At 44.0% G+C, this 25008-nt stretch overlaps 2 protein-coding genes across 4 annotated transcripts in view; one reads left to right on the top strand and one right to left on the bottom strand.

Moving 5' to 3' along the window:
* The window catches only part of TCTN1 (tectonic family member 1), a 120018-nt gene extending 119014 nt beyond the window's left edge, over positions 1 to 1004 (top strand). For both annotated transcript variants that reach the window (XM_069960796.1, XM_069960797.1), the window contains exon 15: positions 140 to 1004. The gene's annotated coding sequence lies outside the window, so the exon portion shown is untranslated. The remainder of the gene's footprint in view (positions 1 to 139) is intronic.
* On the bottom strand, positions 852 to 24114 carry HVCN1 (hydrogen voltage gated channel 1). Of its 2 annotated transcripts, none has more exons than XM_069960822.1 (6): positions 23778 to 24114; positions 9077 to 9312; positions 8538 to 8642; positions 7286 to 7517; positions 3674 to 3786; positions 852 to 1161 (listed from the first exon to the last, which is right to left on the bottom strand). In XM_069960822.1, exons 2-6 carry the CDS (start codon positions 9254 to 9256, stop codon positions 1081 to 1083), a joined length of 711 nt encoding a protein of 236 aa, XP_069816923.1. In that variant the 5' UTR covers positions 9257 to 9312; positions 23778 to 24114; the 3' UTR covers positions 852 to 1080. The 2 variants fall into 2 exon arrangements, with proteins under 2 accessions (XP_069816923.1, XP_069816924.1); XM_069960823.1 differs by lacking the exon at positions 23778 to 24114 and adding an exon at positions 11115 to 11178.
* Between the last annotated feature and the right edge of the window lie 894 nt (positions 24115 to 25008).

Genomic DNA, 25008 nt, shown 5'->3' with positions numbered 1-25008 from the left:
TAGGAGAATCATAAAATGGCAAACCACCCATAACTGATGCATCATCTAAAATAAACCCATACATACAATGACAGATGTTGCCTTATATAAGCATAAAAAAAAACAAAAAACACTAACAAAACTAAGTCTTCTCTTTTAGACTGATTTGCTACATCAAACCGTGAAGAACTGCATGGAGGGAAGAAGACCTTGCTAATAATCAGTTAGAATAAAGACGTAGCTTTGTGGACGAGAGTCAGACTGTTAGGGTTACCCCATACACAGCCTCTCTGTGGTGTTTTTTTTGGCCTCCAAAGAAGAAGGAAAAAAAAAAAAATGAATGAAGGATTATCTTGGCTTTTTTTTTTTTTTTTTTTTTAGCATTTTTTACCTTCGTTGTCAATGGCTTTTTTTGGTGTTTTAGATGAACAGAAGAAATTCAGTTAATCCCTCTGGGAGAGTAAAAAAATGCCAAATCTTCAGCATGCCCAATTTCTGAAAAAAATGACTACAGAGCCAAGAAATAGGAGGAAAAAAAGCCATCACAGGGGAAAAGTATTTGGCATTTCATAAAACACCATTGACTTACAGTAATCATCTGAAAAAAAAATAAAAAATTAGCCAGTGCAAAACCAGTCTCCAAAAACCTACCTGTGGATTTTGCCCATTGCCAATTGCAGTTGGATACTACTTCCCAGTTTTAACAATCTGGGTTGAATTTATGAACCGTATAAGAGCACAAGGATCCTTTACTTGAAGCGCGGTGACGCATTTCCTCCGCTGCGCCTGTAGTGAGCGGCAGCAGAATATCAGACTTTGAAATATCTCAGGTTCTCAATTGCTGAGAGAAGAAAGTGAGGACTACTTGACGCTTTCACCTGGTGGCTGGTCCATCATATTTTATTTTGGTCCAATAATATTAAAAAAAATGTTACACTTTTTTTTAGTACTTATTTATGAGTGTACAAAAATCACATGATTAGAATGTACGTTTTATACTGGAAGATTAAATATAAATCACAGTCTGTATGTTTCCTTGCACGTTACTCTATGTTCTATATAAAAAATATATCTATCTTCAAGGAAAATAAGTTGATCTCTTCAGGCCGGGTTCGGGTTGTAAGGCTCTGGAAAGATGTTATTTTGCTGTAATAAGGCTTGGAGTCTTGAGATCTCTTGCTCCTGGGGGGGGAATAAAAATAAACTTGGGATCAATGGATACAACTGAAACAAAGTATAGCTCAAATACAGTAACCGTGGCTTGATTTGAGAAGCTACACAGTAATGTCATGTGACTGCCTAGGACCTATGGTTGCAGAGTATAAGCTCCACTGCAGGTGACGAGTTCTCTTTACTCAAGATATATCCAGTGGACATTTCTCTATTCAATTGCATGCGTTGTGTTTTTTTTTTTTATGGGGGGGGGGGGGGGGGGGGGGGTTAAGTTTTCCTGCCACTCCAGGTACTGGAAAGATGTCTTTAAAAAAGGGGTACTCTGGCAAAAATCTCAAATCAAAAAGTTATATAGATTTGTAATTTACTTCTATTTAAAAATCTTAACTCTTCCCATAGCTGCTGTATGTCCTGCAGGAAGTGGTATATTCTCTCCAGTCTGACAGTGCTCTCTGCTGCCACCTCTGTCCATGTCAGGAACTGTCCAGAGCAGCAGCGGTTTTCTATGGGGATTAGCTGCTGCTCTGGACAGTTCCTGACCTGGACAGAGGTGGCAGCAGAGAGCACTGTCAGACTGGAGAGAATACACCACTTCCTGCAGGACATGTTCAAGCACTTAAAACAGGTTTCTAGATACATCAGTTTAGGGTCAATATATTATGTACACAGTGTAAGATTTGTTGATAGTACATACTATGTATTTTTCATATCCACAGCTTGCACCATTTGTTGCAATACAGTGAGTGAATTATGCACCAAAATCAACATTCACATGTAACAAATGCAGAGCTCAATGTGGATCCTGGAACAGATTTGGAAACCAAAAGAACCTAGATGGGCGACCAATGAACTTCCTCTGTATCTTGAACACTCCTAATTTTACCAAGAAGTACTGCCATGTGAAAGTGGCCTTACCTGGTAACTTCATTCATTCACATGTATACATACAGTATGGCTAAACCATATTTTTGGGGGCATAAATTTAAAATTGGTGAGGGTCTTGTTTTAGAGACCCCTCCTTCCAAACTAACTAACCCACAAAACTGTTTAACTGTAGGAGCAGAAGGGGAGAGCTGGCCCAGAGTTTGCCATTCTACCCTAATAATTGTGCTACAGACACTCATTTATAGAGCGACCAAGCTGAGCAGCACAGGATTACAGAGTGATCTGCATGTATACATATACTCATACCAGCGTAACAGGTTACTCGGCAGCTCTGTAGGATGCAAATACAGGAGAAAACTCTTGTTTACACAGGATATTACACCTGAATGGATGACGTGTATAGCTCAGTGTCATAGACACACTGCAAGGTGTTTGTACGTGCAGGATTAGAGAGGTTGTGCTCGGACTTCTTTTGTGCACTTCATGCAGCCGGTCTACACTACAATTCTATAAATCAGGTTTTGTATTGTTAATCCTATATTTGGGAAATCAACAATTGATCATTCCATCAAGGGACAAACATCCTGCATGTGGCAGTATAACAATGGTCAGCAGAACGGTTATAATCCTAAGTCGGCCAATGTCCGTTCTCTATGGGAATTATCTGAGTATACAGAAGTTTCCCCCAAATGTAGAATCACATGCCAGCTGTTAATCAAATAGCTATCCATGCATTAGAAGGGAGCGCCAAAGTCGGTTCTCTCTTAAAGGGGTTGTCCAGACATTTTTTTTTTTCTTTCAAATCAATGGGCGCAAGAGATTTGTAATTTACTTCTTAAAAAAAAAAATCTCAAGTCTTCCAGTACTTATCAGCTACTGTATGTCCTGTAGGATGTAGTGTATTCTTTCCAGTCTAGAGAGCAGGAGAGATTTTCTATAGGGATTTGCTGCTGCTCTGGACAGTTCCTGACATGGACAGAGGTGGCAGCAGAGATCACTGTGTCAGACTAGAGAGAATACACCACTTCCGCAGGACATTCAGCAGCTGATAAGTAGTGGAAGTCTTAAGATTTTTGAATAAAAGTAAATTACAAGTCTCTGGCACCAGTTGATTTGAAAGAATTTTTTTTTCGTGAAGAACCCCTTTAAGGAAGTGGCATATTAAATTCTGTTTGTTAAGAGGCCTGATCACAGCCAACTCAAGCATAATGTGACCAGTTTGGCTCTGAGGACCGGCCACATGCCTAGCTAAAAGAGATTATATACAGAGCAGGACATTTACAATGTTAATTTACAGGGACATGTAATGAAGCACCATTTCCTTTTTATAATATATTTATACCTTCATGGGTGTTTTGGCAGTGATTGGTTCCCTTAAAAAGTATCTCCTAATAGGACCTTCATTTGTGTCAGTGACAGGGGGGACAGAACTGATTGGCTGAGCAGGCAGTTCCAGTTATGTTGTGACATCACAGGAACTAAGAACAGTGGAGGTCAGGAGCGAGGTGCTGGATCGGGAAGAACAATACTTGTTTATTCGATTTACAGAACCTCTTACTGCCCAGCATTGTTATTTGTTTTGCCCAGAGAACCCCTTTAATTTCTGGTTTCATTAGAATGTGGAGATGTACAGTACCTGCTGGGTACATTGCTGTTCCAGTTCTGAGACTCTGGCAAGTAGGGTCTCCTGTTTCTCCTTTAACTTATTGATCTTTTCTTCTGCTCGGCTCTTCACAGACAAAATGACACCTTGGAAAAAAAAAAAAAAATCAAATATTTTTCATACAGTTAGCAGTATTAAACCGAGTAGCCCAAAGCAGCAGCATTTTAATAATACACATTGAAGCAGGTAAGTGGGCAGGATCCTCGCAGAATGAATGGTCCCTGGATGCCGTGGTGAAGTATGCAGTATATGTGCAGTTCCCCTCCCTTAAAATAAACCTAACAAGCATGATGTCTGCATAATCCCCATTGACTTCAATAGAGAAAACCTGCATTTGTCTATCTAGACAAACCTTTAATCCTTTAGCGTTGACTCCAAGGACGTCAGACACTATAAAGAAGTAAAGAGTTCTCATTTTGGGGCAGTAAGACCCTATTCACACATCTGCAATTACAGAGGTGTAACCGTCCCTATCAGCACTGACCTATTTATTGACATGGGAGAATCCAAACCGCAAATACAGCCCGTATTATGTATTGGTATTTTTTACAGCACTGATCCTAAACAACTAACCATGTGTTAAAGAGTCCATTGAATTCAATGGGTGTTATTCTGCCTGCAATTACGGATCTCTAATTTCACACAACGGTAATTCCATCAGCAAGAGGCCTTAACCCTTTGAGGACCAGGCCCAAAATGACCCAGTGGACCGCGCAAATTTTGATCTTAGTGTTTCCGTTTTTCCCTCCTCCCCTTCTAAGAGCTCCAGCACTTTCAGTTTTTTATCTACAGGCCATGTAAGTGCTTGTTTTTTACAGGAATAGTTGTACTTTGTAATGGCGTCATTCATTTTACCATAACATGTATGATGGAATCCCAAATATATTATTTATGAAGATATAAATTGGTGAAATCGCAAAAAAGAATGCAATATGGTAACGTTTGGGGGGTTCCTGTGTCTACGTAATGCACTATATGGTAAAAGCGACATGATACCATTACTCTATAGGTCAGTCCGAACACAACCATATGCAGGTTTACACAGATTCTCTAATGTTATATATTTTTTTTAAATGAAATCCTTTTTTTTGGCAATTAATTATAAATAAAATGGGACTATTGTGACGCTTATAACGGTTTTATTTTTTCACCTACGGGGCTGTATGGGGTGTCATTTTTTCCGCCATGATCTCTAGTTTTTATTAATACCATATTTGTGAAGATCGGACGTTTTGATCACTTTTTATTAATTTTTTTATATATATAATGTAACATAAAATCGGTAATCCGCGCACTTTTTTCCCTCTTTTCGTGTACGCCGTTTACCGTTCGCAATGACGCTTGTTATATTTTAATAGATCGGACAATTACGCACGCTACGGTATATTATATGTTTATCTATTTATTTATTTTTATATGTTTTATTTATATAATGGGAAAGGGGGGTGATTTAGACTTTTATTGGGGGAGGGGTTTTGGGGTAGTGTGTTAGTGTTTTTAACTTTTTTTTTTTTACACATTTGAAGTCCCTTTGGGGGACTTTTACATTCACTACTTGGATTTTTACACTGATGAATGCTATGCCATAGGCATAGCATTGATCAGTGTTATCGGCGATCTGCTCATTGAGCCTGCCTGTGCAGGCTCAGTGACCAGAGCGCCGATCGGACCGCACGGAGGCAGGTGAGAGAGCTCCGGCGGCCCGTTTTACCGATCGGGACCCCCGCAGTCACACTGCGGGGGTCCCGATCGGTAGGTGACAGGGGACTCCCCCTGTCACTTACACTTAAACGCCGCGATCGCGGCGTTTAAGGAGTTAATGACACGCGGCAGCGCGATCGCTGCAGCGTGTCATTACCGGTGAGGTCCCGGCTGCTGATTGCAGCCGGCCCCCACCTGCTATGAAGCGCGCTCCGCTCCGGAGCGCGCTTCATAGCGTGAGAAACACCCAGGGCGTACAGTTACGCCCTAGGTCGTCTGGGGACAGACTTCCATGGCGTAACTATACGCCCTGGGTCGTCTAAGGGTTAAAGGGGTAGTGCGGCGCTAAAAAAATTCACAGAATAACACACATTACAAAGTTGTATAACTTTGTAATGTGTGTTATTCTGTGAATCGCCCCCTTCCCCGTGTCCCACCACCCCCACCCGTGTAACCGGAAGTGTGGTGCATTATACATTACCTGATCCGTGTCGAGGGCCGTCCGCCATCTTGTGCCAAACGTCATCTTCGGACGGACGGCCGAGTCGCTGCCGCTCGTCCCCCCTCCGCCGCGTCACAACTGTGCTCAGCCGCGATTGGCTGAGCACAGTTATGCTCAGCCAATCGCGGCTGAGCATCGGATGATGCTGCAGAGGGCGGCCGGCATTCGGAACAGACAGAGCTGTTCGCCGGCCGAAGAAGACGTCACTGAATGAAGATCGGAGACGGGTGTCGGCACGTGACAGGTATGTATAGCGCACCACACTTCAGGGTACACGGGTGGGGGTGGTGGGACACGGAGAAGGGGGCCATTCACAGACATAACATACATTACAAAGTTGTATAACTTTGTAATGTGTGTTATTCTGTGAATATGTCTTTACCGCCGCACTACCTCTTTAAAACTTAACTGACATTTTTCAGAAATCAATAAGTATCAATAGTACAAGCGATTTTACGAACCTTTAATAGGTTTTACTAAGCAAAAGTTTCCTTCTGTGCTCAAAAAGCTGTTTTCCTACCCCCCCCCCCCCCCCCCCCCCTCACTTCAGAAAAAGCAGGATTTATGTGTCCATTATACTCTATGGAGAGGGGCCGAGGGGGGATGAGTGAGCACGGAAAGGAGAAAAGGCAACCCTGCACGGCACATCATCCTGCAATCTTCTCTCACCAAGATCCCAGCACTGACCTGTAAATCCAGTGTTTTATGTTTCCAGAGTCCCAAACTGTACAGCCGCTTCTCTGCTCTCCCTGCTCACTCATCCCCCTCAGTCCCTCCATAGGTTATAATGGACTCAGCAAACCAGTCTACACTTTGCTCCTCTGTAATGAAGGCTTAATAAAAACCTATTACAGTTTCTTAAATGACATCTACATTTTAAGTTCAATGGTCTGAACTTAAAACTCTGCAAATCTGCCCTTTGAATTCCCACAAAGAACCAAAAGAAGTGGACCAAATAAAGTCACTGGTACATAGCGTTCGGTCCACCGAGTTGAATGGTTATGGCTCAGGTATCAACATAACACTTGCCTGTAAGCCGATGCGTACCGTTAGAGCAGTGATGGGGAACCGATGTCCCTCCAGCTGTTACAAAACTATAATTCCCGAACTTTGTAGTTTTGTAACAGCTGGAGGGCCGGAAGTTCCCCACCCCTGCTTTAAAGGATGCCCAAGATAATCAACGATCCGGCCCTTTTGTAACACTCCCTCTCCTCATTTCTTATTGTATCTTGTAGTCGGCTGCATAGTGAAGTATAGTACAAATATTCAGGTTGTTTATCCAATGCAAACTTCTGTCACCCAAGAGCTTTGTTGCTTTAAACCCTTAAATGTCACATAAATGTCATACATGTAATTGTCACTTCCACTATAGTCATATTTACCATTTACAATCCTGGCCACTCTCCAAAGTCTCAGTAAGATTAACAGCCCCACCGCACTGAAGACGTCTTCCCGAGTGACATAGACCACATCAATGATAAAGGATATCACCACAATAACCGCATCAAACACCTCAAACTTGTGATGAAAGAATTCCAGTCGGAAGGCATAAAGTTTACCAACAAGTTCCAGCAGGAAGAACGACAATACAGAAATGCTCAGGTAATGGAATATCTGGAAGGAAGGAAGAGAAAATGATGTGTAGGAGCAGACAACCTCATGCAATAGCTTTATGAGATCAATACATTTTTTCACATATGAGATTTTATGCTTTTCCCATAGTTGGGATGGAAGATGTGGCCTCATTATCTATGCAATATTGTACTTCAAAGTGGAAATATAAGCTATTGCACTACATTCCGATTTCTGCTTAAAGATGACCTGTAGCCCATACCCCAAAATGAGATATTATCAATAAATAGTTGGGGGTGCACCGATTACACTTTTTTTTTTAGTTTCTTAATACACCCTCCGATTCATGAGATTTTTAAAAATCTCCAGTCTTCCTGTACATATCAACTGCTGTATGTCCTGCAGGAAGTGGTGTATTCTCTCCAGTGTGACACAGTGCTCTCTGCTGCCACCTCTGTTCATGTCAGGAACTGTCCAGAGCAGCAGAGGTTTTCTATGGGGATTTGCTGCTGCTCTGGACAGTTACTGACATGGACAGAGGTGGCAGCAGAGAGCACTGTGTAAGACTGGAAATACACAACTTTCTGTAGGACATACAGCAGCTGATAAGTACTGAAAGACTGGAAATTTTTAAATAGACGTAAATGACAAATGTATACAACTTTGACACCAGTTGATTTGAAGTAAAAAGATTTCCAGAGTGCTGGAGTACCCATTTAAGCAGCTGCTATTATCCAGTAACATACAATGTGTGCCTATAAACGATCTATTTCGGATCTGGTTACCACATATGTATCTGGATCGGCCACTATCTGCAATAGCTTAGACTGCTTTGTGTTCCCAGTTAGTAGATATCAGTACTGGACATCTGCAATATGGACAAAATGTGATCTAGAAATAGATCCCATCAAATCCACACACACACACACACACACACACAATACATCTAACTATATGTGGAAGTGCCAACTCCCAGCATGCCCTTCACTAGAGAACCGGAAAGTCTCAGCTTTTGCAGGTACAAGACATGTTCACATGATGAGGTGTACGGCGCGTTCTTACCTCTGGTATTATGTGGTCTACTTTTTCAGCTAATAGTTCCAAGTCCAGAAGAATCTCAATAAGAACAAATAAGGCGTCCAGAATAACCAGGCAGACAATGACAATCTGTAAGAATAGGAAACATGCACAGAGGCCGTGTCAGACTGAGAACAAAAAAAAAGGACCAAAAGGTTATATGAAAGGTAACATAAGGTGAGTGTCACCTACATACAAAACATTAATTTTGATGTTACATCAGGGAAAAATTATATATATATATATATATATATATATATATATATATATATATATATATATATATATAAAAAATACTGAACTCCGCATCACTCAAACAGTAAATATTCTACAAACAAGACTTTGCTATAGGACCAGGGGTAGGGAACCTTGGCTCTCCAGCTGTTTCATAACTACAACTCTCATCATGCCTGGGCAGCCAAAGCTTTCACCATCCAGGCATGATGGGAGTTGTAGTTCTGCAACAGCCGGAGAGCCAAGGTTCCCTCCCCCTGACATAGATAGTGATGATTCTACACAAGTACCTGGAACTTGTGGCAATGGAAGAGCCACTTTAGAGCGTCTCTGAGGGTGTATGAAGAAGTGAAGGGATGGGGCGTCTTTTGAGGCTTTTCTTCCTCGTGCTTCTCCTCGACGTCCACATGCCACTGGCTGTCCTTGTGGTTGTCACCGACAGAAGTAAAATGCTTCAGGTACTTGGACATGATTGACCTCGGCTAAATGTTCATCACTGAGCGGCCGGACTGAAGGCTTCACCTATCTGCAAGATCAGGGAGAGAAGCTGCTTCACATTTACTAAACACACAGACCAGGGGGCAGGTCACACATCAAGCTGACCAACGAGTTTCCTTCTACTTATTCTGATGGTTTATTGTGTGTATTACTGCTTTATTGTGTGTTCCTTTAAAGAGCAGTAACCCTCCTGCTAAACTCCAACTAAAAAAAAAAAAATGTAGAAAGTTTTACAGATTTGTAATTTACTTCTATTTAAAAAATCTCCAGTACTAATCAGCTGCTGTATGTCCTACAGGAAGTGGTGTATTCTCTCAAGTCTGACAGTGCTCTCTGCTGCCACCTCTGTCCATGTCAGGAACTGTCCAGAGCAGCAGCAAATCCCTATAGAAAACCTCTCCTGCTCTGGACAGTTCCTGACATGGACAGAGGTGGCAGCAGAGAGCACTGTGTCAGACTGGAGAGAATACAACATGTCCTGCAGGGCATACAGCAGCTAATAAGTACTGGAAGACTGGAGATTGTTAAATAGAAGTAAATTACACATCTGTATAGAAGTAAATTACACATCTGTATAACTTTCTGAAAAATTTCCACCAGAGTTTTCCTTTAAAAAGGCAGAGTGCACATAACTATGACCAATCCAACCTGTCTCCTCATCCATGCAGCACAGCCCCTTACACTGGTCTCACGCCACGATCTGGTGCCACCATAGAGCACAGTATTCCCCCACAGGAGTGATTCTTCTAAATACTACAACATGCCATGACTTTTCCTCTTCATTCACACATCATCCATTAAGGTCCATAGGGTTATAGAGATCCAGTAATAGTTGCATAAGAGATTGGTGCCACTGGGGTCCTGAGAATCTGTGACTTCAGGACTATATATGTATCATGTACATACAGCTTTTTCCACATTGCTATATGTCTGTCCCTGTTTATTTCCCTTTTCCACACTATGTAATACATTGTAATAGCAGCGGTTTCTACGGCCGCTTTCCCCGTACAATATGGCTATACAAACATCATAGAAAAAAGGAGACATTATATTACTGGAGAGGTTCCTGTAATAACAAAGGAAACGCTGAGCGATAAGAGGAATCCCCCCCCCCCTCCCTCCAACTTTCCACACATGGAGAACAAAACCCACATTACATTACACATTGCCAAATCTGGAGACTTCTGTTTATGAGAGAAAGAAGAGGAGCGGAGAGACACACAAGCCTCCGAGCACAGACGCCATCACTGATCCCCTACTATCCAGACCCCTCTGTGTCCTACGCCCGCAGTCCAAAGGGATGACAGGGTGAAGAATCCTGCTTGGTTTTTTAATCTACAAAAACCCCTTTAAGGCCGATGTAACTGACGACTTCCTAAGCATTGTGTCTAATATAATCCTAAATTCTGTGTGTGTTACATTCCCTGTAAGTGTGTTATAGATGTACCCACAAGAAGACCACTACATGATTGTCACTTTGTTTTCTTACACTCACTTCTTGTCATTTTACTACAATTTTCTTCCAGGTGATTTCTAACATCCTTGTCAAATTACTGAATTTACCAAAAATCCCCCCCCCCCACACCCAAATAAAAACACCACAAACACAATGCTGTGAAGTCTCAACCAGGGTTTAGTATGTGCTCTAGAGATGAGACTGTACGTGCACCCCCAAGTGTCCTGAGGATCTGCACTGTTCATGCAAAGTAAATAATTCTCAGTAGTACTTGAAGGGAAACTGACAGCACCAATATGTATTGGGTTCTGGGATTAGAACGTATCTGCGCTGCCAGTTTCCCATTGCTGATCACACAACCAGTGTATACTTACCATCCACACTGCTCTGTGACCTGGCCTGTCTCTGAAGAATGATCTTCTATATCTGGGCTGATGTCTGACACTGCACCCGCCCCGCACAGACTCTGCCTGCCCTTCATCTTTAGGCCCCACCTCCTCCAGAATGACTGACAGCGGTAGGAAGCAGCATCAGCCAGAGAGCGGGGCGGGCGCAGACAGTAACAAAACACACCTCTGTGACACTGTCAGATCACGGAAGGTACAAAAAAAAAAAACACTAGCAGCACGTATATATGCATATCCTATATGTACAGTATATCCATCCTGTCGGTTTTCCTTTAATATAACCACCTTGCAAACACCCAGTGCATCAGTAACCCCTTCTCCCCCACATCTATAGAAGTGTATGAAGTAAATTGTCAGCGCAGCTCAGTGCAAACCTGTAACCTGTTCTGGTCACTTTTACCAGCACCACTAAGTCATAGCAGAGAGAAGCCTGTGCTGGGCTACAGAAGTAACCAGGTGTATGTCACCACCCTTCAGAGTTAGTTTCATAAAACCATGGCTACAGATAGATACATATATATATTTATTATATACACACACACACACACACACACACACACACACACACTACATCGTATACATCTTGTACAAAACAAAAGAGATAAAATCACATTTAACAATAAGAACTGTAAAACATGTTAATTGTCGTCTAAACCAATACAGTAAAACGGCCGGTAGTGTTGTGGATACAGGGCTGATGTGTGCACTGTACACACTCATGTCACACAAGGCAGGGGCTCAATCGTCTTGTTTACACTGTTATAATCCACCCAGAGTAAGGGCCTATTCATACTGCAAAATCTGCGTGGAGATTCCACTCAGACCCCCTACCCGCAGGCTCCGCACTGATCCCCCCGCTATCTCTTTCAATGGGAGGTCTCACGCACCTCTGCTTTCTGTGCCTCTTCAAAGAATGAACATGTTTATTCTTTGATCGGAAAAGTACAAGAGACCTCCCATTGAAAGAAATAGCAGGTGGGATTCAGTGTGGAGCTGCGGGCAGGGGTTCTGAGCGGAATCTCTGTGCCGATTCTAATATCCTTAGCTGCAAATAAACTACTGACAGCTCCCTTTAAGGCCTCATTCACACATCCATAATCACGGACAGCGCTTTGTGTCTCCATAGTGGTCTGCCCTTCACAGACCGCTACATTCTAGACCAGGGAACCTTGGCCCTTCCAGCTGTTGCAAAACTACAATTCCCATCATGCCTGGACAGCCAAAGCTTTAGCTTTCCAGGCATGATGGGAGTTGTAGTTTCATAACAGCTGAAGAGTCTGAGTGTGACACCTGTGTTCTAGACAGTGACCGCAGCCACAATCGTGGGTCCGTACTAGGACCGGTCTTTCTCTGCGGCACAGATCACTGCCTATTCACAAATCCATAAAAAAAAATGTAATCAATATGTTTTAAAACTTGTCTGTAATTGCAATTATGCATGTGTGAATGAGGTCTTAGGCCGTGTTCACACACATTGTAGCGTTCTCACTATAATAATGCAGCAATAAAACACTACTGCAATGTCTGAACACAGACCTATACTAAAGGCTCAAATAAGAGCATGTATTTTTTTTTGTTCATACCATTGCTTAAAAGAAAAAAAAAAGAAAAAAAGTGACCTTCAGGTATGGTGATCTTAGCCCCCGCACATGGCCGGGAGTGGAACGCTGGGATGTTTACATATAACCCGGCTACAATTTCTCTTAACTGCAGGTCAAACCTTTAGTGAAGAGTAAAAATATTTCTGATTCAGGTGAAACGCAGCAAAGGTCTCTGTGCACCGAGCCGAGGGAGGGAAGAGTTCCTATAAATACTCACCGCACCATAAACCCTGGAATCTGCATACAAAACACTATTATATTGTCTGTAATGGTGCAGACAGGATGCAGGCTCCTAAAAATAGATCCATTCCCTAAGGGTGCGTTCACACTACAAGCTTTGCAGTGATACTCTATCATTACAGTCCATGGCTCTGCAGTGTCTCAGTGGATTTCCATTCTGCTGCTATAACATAATGACGGCCATGTATCACTAATAAGCTGCCGATCCTTACCTGCTCACGCTCCCCCAGTGCTCCTGCTTCAGTCTCCGGGTCCCGGCTCACTGACGGCCAATCACAGGCTGCAGCAAGACCCTAAACCGATTGGCTGAGTGGGCCGTCAGTGAGCTGAGACCTGGAGACTGAAGCAGGGAACCTGCCATGTGTAATCGCACCCTGAATGGAAAATTGCTGTTTCTCTGCAAATAATTTCACTTTCTGTATAAGATTTATATGTAACTTGTCTGTACTGTTTGGTATCTGGTATTAGGGCTATTGGCTAGGCCCCAGATTATCCAATGGTCTGAATGTGTTTCTGGGCAGTCATAGAAGAGCACAAAACTGATTTACAGTTATACAGGGTTAGAAAAGAAAAACACAGCTACTTTCTTGCAAAAACAGCACCACCCCTGTTCTCAGGTTGTGTGTGGTATTACAATTCAGCGGAACACATCTGCAATACCGCACCCAAACTGCAGGACAAGAATGGTGCTGGAAGAGGGGGGCCATGTTTTTCTAAGGGTAATGAACGTGCTATAAGACTGACAGCTATGAAATGCTTAAAGCTCTTAGAAGATTGTTGTAATGGTAACCAAGTACTTAAGAAACTCTTCATAAGTCAGTACAAGAGATGATCTGGTAGCAGTCATCTACCAGGACATGGTATTTTGGTTTTGTTAAAACTGCTAAGACGACACTGTGTGAACCGAGCCCTACACGCATCATTACAACTCTAGAATGTTCTGGGCTATAGCAACAGAGTAAAGCCGGATCTCCTCCGTGTATGGCAGACATCATAGCAGCTTACCAACAGAGGAAAGCCGGATCTCCTCCGTGTATGGCAGACATAGCAGCTTATCTCCACCTACACAGGGTCTTCCTTTCCCTTACGTGTCTGTCCTATCACAGCACCTACTGCTATGCCATAACCTATGGCTGGTGAATGTACATTGGACTAAACAGAATGGCACCGCGTCAGGGGATGATTTCAGTATACTACATAGACAGTATATGGAGGGAGAAGGGGTTTGCAAGGGGCTTTGTGAGCAGAAATAAAAAAAAAAACAGCAGTAGCACAGCAAGAAAGGGTTATACTATGCACTGAACTGCTGTCCACAGGGAGCGTGTGGATCCTCAGGAGGATAAAGAGACTCCCAGATTGCTGGTACACAGTGCAGTCACCATATTACACAGGATGATAGTTGTTACCATGATCTTTTCCTCCATCTGATCCCAGCAAATGAAGGAACGATGAAATTCCTCAATCATACGTATCGATTACTGTTTAAATCACGGAGCGCGTGCCTTATGCAAAGCAGGTGAGAGGAGTCCGATGTCCATAGAAAATGACTGGACGTTGGGACTCATCTCTCCTACTTTGCATAAGGCACGCGCTCCGTTTTGGGCCGTGATTTCTCCGCCCAGGGACCAGATCCAGCAGCGGGACTCCGAGGGATTGTTACCTATGCCGGGCTCCACCGGGGTTTTGGGCGGGCTCCGCCACGACATCCCGACTGACAGGTTTCCTTTAAATTCAAACAATTAACAATTTTTCACACAAAAATCATCCCATGTAATAGGGCCCTAAGCCATACCCTCACTTCCTGTGTTGAAGGGATTATCCAGCGCTACAAAAACATGGCCGTTTTCTTCCAGATACAGCACCGCTCTTGTCTCCAGGTCAGGTGCGGTTTGCAATTAAACATTTACTTCAATGAAACAGAGTCACAAAACCTGCACCCAAAGTGGAGACAAGAGTGGTGCGGTCTCTGGAAGAAAGCGGCCATGTTGTGGTAGCGCTGGATAACTCCCTTCATTTTTGATTTGGCCATTACTAGAGTTTGGCTAAACCTGGCATTGGCGGAAGACTGCGTGCAAGAGAGACTTAAAAGCACTGTGTCAGACTGGACAGAACACAGTCAGAGTACCCCTTTAGGGTGCGTTCACAGATAAAGGATCTGCAGCAGATTTGATATCAATGTAACTAAATAACTGAACACATGAAATCTGCTGCAGATCCTGTACGTGTGAACGCACCCTCAAAAGACATTTCTCTAGGGCAAATCGGATCTACAAATAGGTCGCAGATCACACAAGATATATGGAGGGAAGGGATTTTAAATGACAGCGACCATTTGTTACCCCCAGAGAGTCTGGAAGTATAAGAACAATGTTTGGATGTGATCGCTTGACTCTCCGCTTCCCTCCCTGCTCACCATTGCCAATTCCCCCATAGATTTGTTACCCAAGAGCCGTCCTCTACGACACAACACGTTTCATCACAATGCGGTGGCCGTGGCATTACGTTACCTCTCTTACCCAAAGCAAATCAGGAAATCAGGAAATAAGAGCTTCCTTTCCTCATTCACCAGAGATTATACAACTGCACAATATCTGCAACTCCGACCCATCAGCTAGAAGAACAGAACCGCTGATGGGTGACATGAATAGTGTCACCATAGGTTGCTTCATTGGGGGGGAAATATATACAACAATGACAAATTGTTATGGTTACACGACTTGGTCAGTGCTTCTCCAAAACAGCAGAGCTCTAGCGATCACCCGGGCAGCCCCCCCCCCCACCCCTGTACTCACCCGCCCGCTGCTGATGCGTGTAATAGCGTCGGCAGAGAGCGGGGAACGAGGGGCAAACGCATGCCGACAGCTCCCCTTTGCTCCTCTCCCTCGCCTCGTGTAATAGGGGCTTTACCGCGCCAATTACACGGCTTCATAATCATGCGGTCAGGGCAGCACAAGTGACACCAGCAACGTTCGTGCAGCCCTCGCCTTAGGCTGCATATAACCTATTAAACAGACAGATGTGCGGCCAATGATTTTTTTGACATGCTGAAAGATGATTTTTTTGCTAAGTTTAAATCATTTATAGATATGTTAGTTGTTGGAAGTGATGGCCGCCATTTAACAGGTCGGTGATTGCTCTTTTATATACTTTTTTGTTTGCTTAGTAGATTCCCCGTCTGTGTGAGTGCAGGAACGCTTGTTACTCGTGTCATAGACCTTTACAGATTGAGCAATATGACAGGTACATAGCTGAATATACATACACATACATACACCTCTGATATGTGACAGTCCAGTCATGATGACAGAACTGATATACAAATATGTGACAGCAGTTTAGTCCTTGTATCGGTTTCATGTCGGCATCTGCTCCTTTATACTTTACAAATTTATTGATTGAAGGGGTGGTCTGAGCTAAAGAAAAATGGACGTCCCGTCACTGAGTGCAGTAACACCCCTACAATCCTCCTCGCTGCCTGTTTATTCCCCGGCCATCCTACAGCACACCAGTGGTCTCAGCAATCTGTGTCCGACTACAATAGAGGCCAGGGATTGTGCTGGGACATCACTGATGGGGTATTCCCGGCTGGGGGCAGCTTTGCTCTATCTACAATATGCACAGGATCAGACATAACTAAGATTGCGGAGATCCGACCACTGACCCGACCCCCCCCGATCCCGATATCCATGCAGAATAGAGCAGTGGGCCATCCATTCTCTATGGAGCCGATGAGGATAGCTGAATGCTTTCATGTTTGGCTCCATACAGAATTAACAGAACGGCCCACACCTCTATTATGCAGGGATATAAGGAACGGAAACAGACACTGGGCAGGACCAGAGCAAGAATATACTACTACCAGTACACAGCATTGTATAGGTGTATAGGCGGCATCATTATCATCATTACCCCTTTAAGAACACCGTTAATTTGGTTTTTTGTTAAATTGTATTTATCACCCTCTCCTAGATGCCATAACTATAGTTTCCCATTGACATACAAGCCATACGAGTGATTATTTTGTTGGACAAGTTGTGCTTCATGTTAGGCTGGGTTCACACTACGTTTCTGCAATCTGTTTTTCTGTAAAAAAAAAAAAAAAAAAAAAATAGACGCATGTGTGTGCATCCGTTTTTCCTTTGAATTTAATTATAAAGAAAAAAAAAAAAAGATCAAAACGGATGCACACACATGCGTCTGTTTTTTATCAGTTTTTTTTTGCAAAAAAACTAATTGCAAAAACCGTGTAAACCCAGCCTTACCAACAAATGTCCAGAGAACCCAAATATTATCACGGTGCAGGGAAATACATCGGCCTTGGGTTTGATTTTTATGGCATTTCCTCTGCGTGTTGTACGGTAGCTCTATTTACCATTGCTGTAATCGTACCGACATGCAGAAGTGTTTATAGGTTTTACTATTTCTTCCTCCATGTTTTTTTAATTTTCAATTTTTTTAATATCTAAAATATAGAAGAAGGGAATCTGCTCATTGCATTATAATAAGCACAGTCCTGCACAGTCCACATGTGGGTTGTCTTAGCTGTTTGAGGAACATTCTGCACAGTTGGGACAGTAATCACACTGTAACTATTATCCAGTTAGGCCGTGTTGTATTCAGCTTGTGTTCCCAGATATATAGATAGAAACACAGAACGTGCCCATTACTGACCCCATCAAGCAGGTATAAAGACTTATCTACTGGGCTGCATGTACACAGGGATGGAAACGTCTGCATCACAGGTATACATATCCTTTGTTTTTGTTTTTTATATTCCCCCTTTATCTGATCATATACACTGCAGTATGTCTTGGTGAGGATAGATTATAGATAGATATTTTTATTTATGCATTTATTTACACATAGGCAATGACTAATGCTAAAGGCCCAATATAGGACTTAAAAAAACCCAAAGAGATTTGCCCTAATACATCATTTAAAGGGGTACTGTAGCAAAACTTCTTTCAAATCAACTGGTGTCAGAAAGTTATACAGATTTATAATTTACTTGTATTTAAAAAATCTCCAGTCTTCCAGTACTTATCAGCTGCCGTATGTCCTGCAAATCACCCCCTATGGATTTTACGCCAATTTCAAATTATACTAGAAGAATAAATCAATATAAATAAATTAAATGCAAAAAAAAACTCAGCAGCTTATATGCTACATGTGAACATATCCTTATAATAGAGCGGTCACAGCAGCTGCCTGTCTATAGTGTCAGCCATGAAATCACGTTTTGTTGGGCCCCATTCACATCAGGTTTTCCCGTCTGCTGCCGCTACACATCATAGAATAAAAAAAAGGTACCAGGATAGCGCATATATATATATATATATATATTATATATATATATATATATATATATATATATATATATATATATATATATATATACACACACACACACCCCACAGCGTATCCATATAACATACCATATGGTATCTATTGGTGAGGATGGGTCATAGACTATAACCAAGCCAAATGGTTTACCAAACAGCGCGCATCTGAGGCAGTAAAGCCTATGGCTACAATGTGGTATATATCTCTGATGGGATTCCACATTCAGTGCACGGCCCATATATATACACGGACGGTGTGCAACAAAATGGATTATCGGAGCTCCTGGCACTGTGCATCATTATGGTGCCAGGAGCTCCGAGACCATGTAAACCTTAGTGCTGCTATAACGTCTGTATATACAGAACGTGTACACAGTTTTACATCAGTTTTCTTCCTCTAAAGATGAATACAAAAGCTTGGCTGGGCAACAGGAACTGGACTATATAGCCACATTAACCTCAGGCCTATGGCTCCTGCTTATAACACAGTGACAAATCCCATAATGCACAATGTGAAGCCAGCCCTAAGGTCCCTTCCACACTACAGTATATTTAAAAGGGGTGAAAATCGTTTTCTTTCAAATCAACTGATTTAAGAAAGTTATACAGATTTGTAATTTACTTCTATTTAAAAATCTCCAGTACTATCAGCTGCTGTATGTCCTGCAGCAAGTGGTGTATTCTCTCCAGTCTGACACAGTGCTCTCTGCTGCCACCTCTGTCCATGTCAGGAACTGTGCAGAGCAGCAGCAAATACCCATAGAAAACCTCTCCTGCTCTGGACTAAGCACGGCAGGATCTCCGCCACAGAATTCCGCCATTCTTGTTCAGGGCCTTTCGCTGTAAATTCACTCATCTCTACTTGCCACCTCTCCCCATGTCAGGAACTGTCCAGAGCAGCAGCAAATCCCCATAGAAAACCTGCTCTCCTACTCTGGACAGTTCCTGACATGGACAGAGGTGGCAGCAGAGAGCACTGTATCAGACTGGGAAGAATACACCACTTCCTGCAGGACATACACCAGCTGATAAGTACTAGAAAGTTGGAGACTTTTAAATGGAAGTAAATTACAAATCTACAGACCTTTCTGAAACCAGTTGATTTGAAAGAATTGTTTTGCAGGTGAGGGTACCCCTTTAATCAGAGCATCATTCCCTTTATTCTTCTTTTGGTCATAAAATCTACAATACCTTCAGCATCAGATTCACAGCGTTGTATGCAGATTCCACACAGAGAAACTTCTCGACTACCCACCAATTTTTCCTGCAAGGCATCCGCATTTCTGCTGGATGGAACAGCACAGACGTCTAAGCTATTCCATAAAGCAGAGTCCTGGGAGTGTGATATATGGCTTCCATCATACATATACATGGGGGGGCCTGACTTACATCCCTAATAGACGCCACAAAAATGTGGTGTGAAAAGCAATTTAACCCTTTAAGGACATGGCCCATTTTCGTTTTTACGTTTTCGGTTTTTCCTCCTTGTGTTTAAAAGGTCATAGCACTTGCATTTTTCCACCTAGAAACCCCCATGACCCCTTATTTTTTGCGTCACTAATTGTACTTTGCAATTACAGGCTGAATTTTTGCATAAAGTACACTGCGAAACCAGAAAAAAATTCGAAGTGTGGTGAAATTGAAAAAAAAAACGCATTTCTTTTATTTGGGGGAAATGTGTTTTTACGCCATTCACCCTGGGGTAAAACTGACTTGTTATGCATGTTCCTCAAGTCGTTACGATTAAAACGATATATAACATGTATAACTTATATTGTATCTGATGGCCTGTAAAAAATTCAAACCGTTGTTAACCAATATACGTTCCTTAAAATCGCTCCATTCCCAGGCTTATAGCACTTTTATCCTTTGGTCTATGGGGCTGTGCGAGGTGTCATTTTTTGCGCCATGATTTGATCTTTCTATCGGTACCTTGATTGCCCATATACGTCTTTTTGATCACTTTTTATTACATTTTTTCTGGATTTGATGCGACCAAAAATGCGCAATTTTGCACTTTGGGATTTTTTTGCGCTGACGCCGTTTACCGTACGAGATCAGGAATGTGATTAATTAATAGTTCGGGCGATTACGCACGCGGCGATAGCAAACATGTTTATTTATTTGTTTACTTTTATTTAAAACCTGGGAAAAGGGGGGTGATTCAGACTTTTATTAGGGGAGGGGGCTTTTTACTATTAACAACACTTTTTTTTTTTTTTTACACATATACTAGAAGCCCCCCTGGGGGACTTCTAGTATATACACTTGGATCTCTCATTGAGATCTCTGCAGCATAGATATGCTGCAGAGATCCATGAGATCGGCACTCGTTTGCTTTCGGCTGCTGCAGCCGGAAGTAAACGAGTGCCGAGCCGAGGACGGCGCCATCTTGGACGCGTCCCCGGCCGGCATCAGTAACGGAGATCGCTCCTCCGGGACAAGGTCCCGGAGGAGCGATCTCCCCCACTAGACACCAGGGAAACGTTGCCTCCGGTAATCGGAGGCAGCTGTCAACTTTGACAGCTGCCTCCGATTAGCTAATTAGCGGGCACGGCGATCAGACCGTGCCCGCTAATAGCGGCGGTCCCGGGCTACACGCGGCACCCGGGATCGCGGCACTTCAAAGCGGGGCCGCCGCGCGGCCCCGCTTTGAAGTGCAAGTGAGGACATAGGACGTACCGGTACGTCCTATGTCCTTAAGAGGTTAAACAACTTGGAAAGGGGAAAAAACATCCAAAGGTCATACTTTTTAGTTCGTGAAAACCAATCTATAGCGAAAAGTCACAGTACCGACACAGCAGAGACACTTTCTACGAGATTAGTCCATGCCAGGAGTAAACCTCTGCAGGTAAGGGGAAACTAACAGATTAAGTGGGGTGCTCAACTGATGAATTGAAAAAAAATGCAACTAATAACATATAAACAGAAATACTGCGGCACTCACCACGGTTGTTGCAAATCCAAAATTCCTTTATTGATAAAAACAAATCATCATAGTAGCGGGAAGGACGCCAGTGAAAAAAAGCTTTTTTCACTGGCGTCTTACCCGCTTCTATGATAGTTAATTTTTATCAATAAAGGAACTTTGGATTTGCAACAAACGTGGTGAGTGCTGCAATATTTCACTGTTTATATACTTTTTAGTTAGATTCTATTTAATTTCCTGGGAAAATGGCCATTTATTCGCACATGTTTAGGGTATGTTCCCACTAGGTAAAGGGCAAATAACAAGCAAACATAGACTTAGGGGGTCATTGACACGTCTGTGTGACACGACCTGTGTTCTGCGGACTGGACCTGGGAGCTCCCTGCATCAGGATTAAGGATGTCGGGAGCTCCCATACGGTTTTAAAGGGAACCATCACACTGATACTACACAGAGAGGGGGGACCTCGCATCACATCCAAGAGAGTCCAGCCTGGCCCAAAGTGGTTATGGGTAAAAAACTGGCATCAAAGTGGGCAGATGGGCATTTTTCATGATTTGAATAAGTAACAGCTGTTTTCAAAGGGTTAAAAGATTTCCAGCCACTGATAATACACAGAGAGGGATACCCCCCCATCACACTGATAACACACAGAGAGAGGCTCCAGTTCTTATAATGGTCTGTATATACAATGGAGCAAATGCCAAACTGCACCACAACGGCATCGAGGATGAAGATAAGAGACATCCCTTCATCCATGGCGTCTCCGCTGCAATACTCGAGACGAGAACGGAGGCGCGCGATCCCTCCCATAGACAGACTATGTCACTGAGGCAGACGGGATTCAGCGGCGGAGAGTTCCGTTGCAGAATTCCACCGATTTTACTCTGTGTGAGCTGGCCTTAAAGGGGAACTACCTGGAGGTAAGAGTAATCTAACCTGCTGCTATGTCCCTATTGCAACAGAGACGCCATGGATGAAGGGATGTCTCTTATCTTCATCCTCGATGCCGTTGTGGTGCAGTTTGGCATTTGCCCCATTGTACATAAAGACCATTAGAGCACTGGAGCCACTCTGTAGTATCAGTGTGATGCGGGGTCCCCCCTCTCTGTGTAGTATCAGTGTGATGCGGGGTCCCTCCCTCTCTGTGTAGTATCAGTGTGATGCGGGGTCCCCCCCTCTCTGTGTAGTATCAGTGTGATGCGGGGGGGTCCCCCCTCTCTGTGTAGTACCAGTGTGATGCGGGGGGGTCCCCCCTCTCTGTGTAGTACCAGTGTGATGCGGGGGGGTCCCCCCCTCTCTGTGTAGTACCAGTGTGATGCAGGGGGGTCCCCCCCTCTCTGTGTAGTATCAGTGTGATGCGGGGTCCCCCCTCTCTGTGTAGTATCAGTGGGATGCGGGGTCCCCCCTCTCTGTGTAGTATCAGTGTGATGCGGGGCATCCCTCTCTGTGTAGTATCAGTGTGATGCGGGGTCCCCCCCCTCTGTGTAGTATCAGTGTGATGCGGGGTCCCTCCCTCTCTGTGTAGTATCAGTGTGATGCGGGGTCCCTCCCTCTCTGTGTAGTATCAGTGTGATGCGGGGTCCCCCCCTCTCTGTGTAGTATCAGTGTGATGCGGGGTCCCCCCTCTCTGTGTAGTATCAGTGTGATGCGGGGTCCCCCCTCTCTGTGTAGTATCAGTGTGATGCGGGGTCCCCCCTCTCTGTGTAGTATCAGTGTGATGCGGGGTCCCTCCCTCTCTGTGTAGTATCAGTGTGATGCGGGGTCTCCCCTCTCTGTGTAGTATCAGTGTGATGCGGGGTCCCCCCCTCTCTGTGTAGTATCAGTGTGATGCGGGGTCCCTCCTCTCTGTGTAGTATCAGTGTGATGCGGGGTCCCCCCTCTCTGTGCTGGCTGTGTGAGATCAGTGGCCCAAACTCATTTTTATTTTTAAATCATAATTTTTTTGTTTTTACTTTGATGCCCATTTTTATGCCAACCGTGGGCTCCTTTGGGCCATTTTTATCACGAATCCCCTCAGGGCCCCTCACTTATGGTAGGGTGTGAATATTATACATTTTCTGTAAGAATAATAGCTACAACAGGAAAAAGAAAAATCCTCTGAATAAGAAACCAACTTCAGCCTCGTCCTCCATTATAAGAGAATAAACAAAATGAATGTGAACAGCCTTCTATCTTATGGCAGAGACGCATGTACAGGGGATAAGAGGCTTCTATCTTATGGCAGAGATGTATGTACAGAGGATAAGAGGCAGAGACGCATGTACAGAGGATAAGAGGCTTCTACCTTATGGCAGAGATGTATGTACAGAGGATAAGAGGCTTCTATCTTATGGCAGAGATGCATGTACAGAGGATAAGAGCTGATGGCAGCCTCAGCACGCTGCTCCTCACCCAGGACTGCATACATACATGTTCACACTAGTGCGGCTTCCCCCCGGGCCGCCTGAATAGCCGCAGTTGTTACAGGATACCTGGCCATACTCAGCCCCATCCCGGTAACTCCCGCCACACTCACCGTACAGCGGAGGAGACGCCGTATCTATCGCTCCTCACAAACTTTACAACTCATTTAAATCGCGGTGGATTGATCCGTGTGGTTTCCTTCCGCCGCGGTGCTGCACGGAGCCCAATCACAGAGGAAAAGTAGTTCCCCGAGAGCCTCCCTATATCCCTGAGTCAGGAGAGTCCGTTTCCTCACAGATCAGATGCTGCTTCCTGCGGCCACAGACACGGGTGGGGGAGGGAGCTGTGGATCCGCCAGGGGGAGCTCTCCTCTCTGTACTGGTGTCTTATCACCTCCTGGGTTATTACTATTAAATAGGAAACAAAAACCTTCAGACTGTGAGACGTAAAGCACATGCAGCCTCCTCAGTGAGAATCACAGAACCCCACGGGGGAGATTTATCAGACATGGTGTAAAGTGAAACTGGCCCAGTTGCCCCTAGCAACCAATCAGATTCCGCCTTTCATTCTCCAAAGAGTCTGAGGAATGAAAGGTGGAATCTGATTGGTTGCCGGGGGCAACTGGGCCTGTTTCACTTTACTCCATGTTTGATAAATCTCCCCCATGTCCTTAAAGGGGAACACTCCTCCATCCACTAGGTGCACAGATTTTCAGGCGACGTCCATACACATTTATTGAGGTGTAAACCGGCCTATTACCCCCCAAAATACAGACATTGTACATGCATCGTTTTCCCTTTAAGGGTCCGTGCACACTACGGAATTGCCGCGTATAACCGCGAATTCGGTCGCTCGTCCCCGTCACTTCTTTCAGCGGAATGTGTAATCCGCCCGTGCATAGAATAGTGTCTATGGCACGGGCGGAAATGCGCGCCACCACGTGCGGGGGCAAGCGACGGAACATGCAGTGGGTTATTCGCAGCAATTCCGTAGTGTGCACGGACCCTAAATGCTGCATTAATACTAAGAAGGTGGTGCAGGGGGCAATACTACTGAGTGGGGATAACAGGGGCAATACTACTGAGTGGGGGTCATAGCGAACAATTACATTGGGGCGGATGGGGGATTAAAACAGCGCTGGGACATGGGACATTGCTAGTGAGTAGGGACATGGGACGTTACTAGTGAGAGGAGACATGGGACGTTACTAGTGAGAGGAGACATGGGACGTTACTACTGAGAGGGGACATGGGACGTTACTACTGAGAGGGGACATGGGACGTTACTAGTGAGAAGAGACATGGGACGTTACTACTGAGAGGGGACATGGGACGTTACTACTG

The sequence above is a fragment of the Dendropsophus ebraccatus genome, chromosome 3 (genome assembly GCF_027789765.1).
Source record: "Dendropsophus ebraccatus isolate aDenEbr1 chromosome 3, aDenEbr1.pat, whole genome shotgun sequence".
Lineage (NCBI taxonomy): Eukaryota > Metazoa > Chordata > Amphibia > Anura > Hylidae > Dendropsophus > Dendropsophus ebraccatus.
This window is presented reverse-complemented; position numbering and strand designations above follow the sequence as displayed.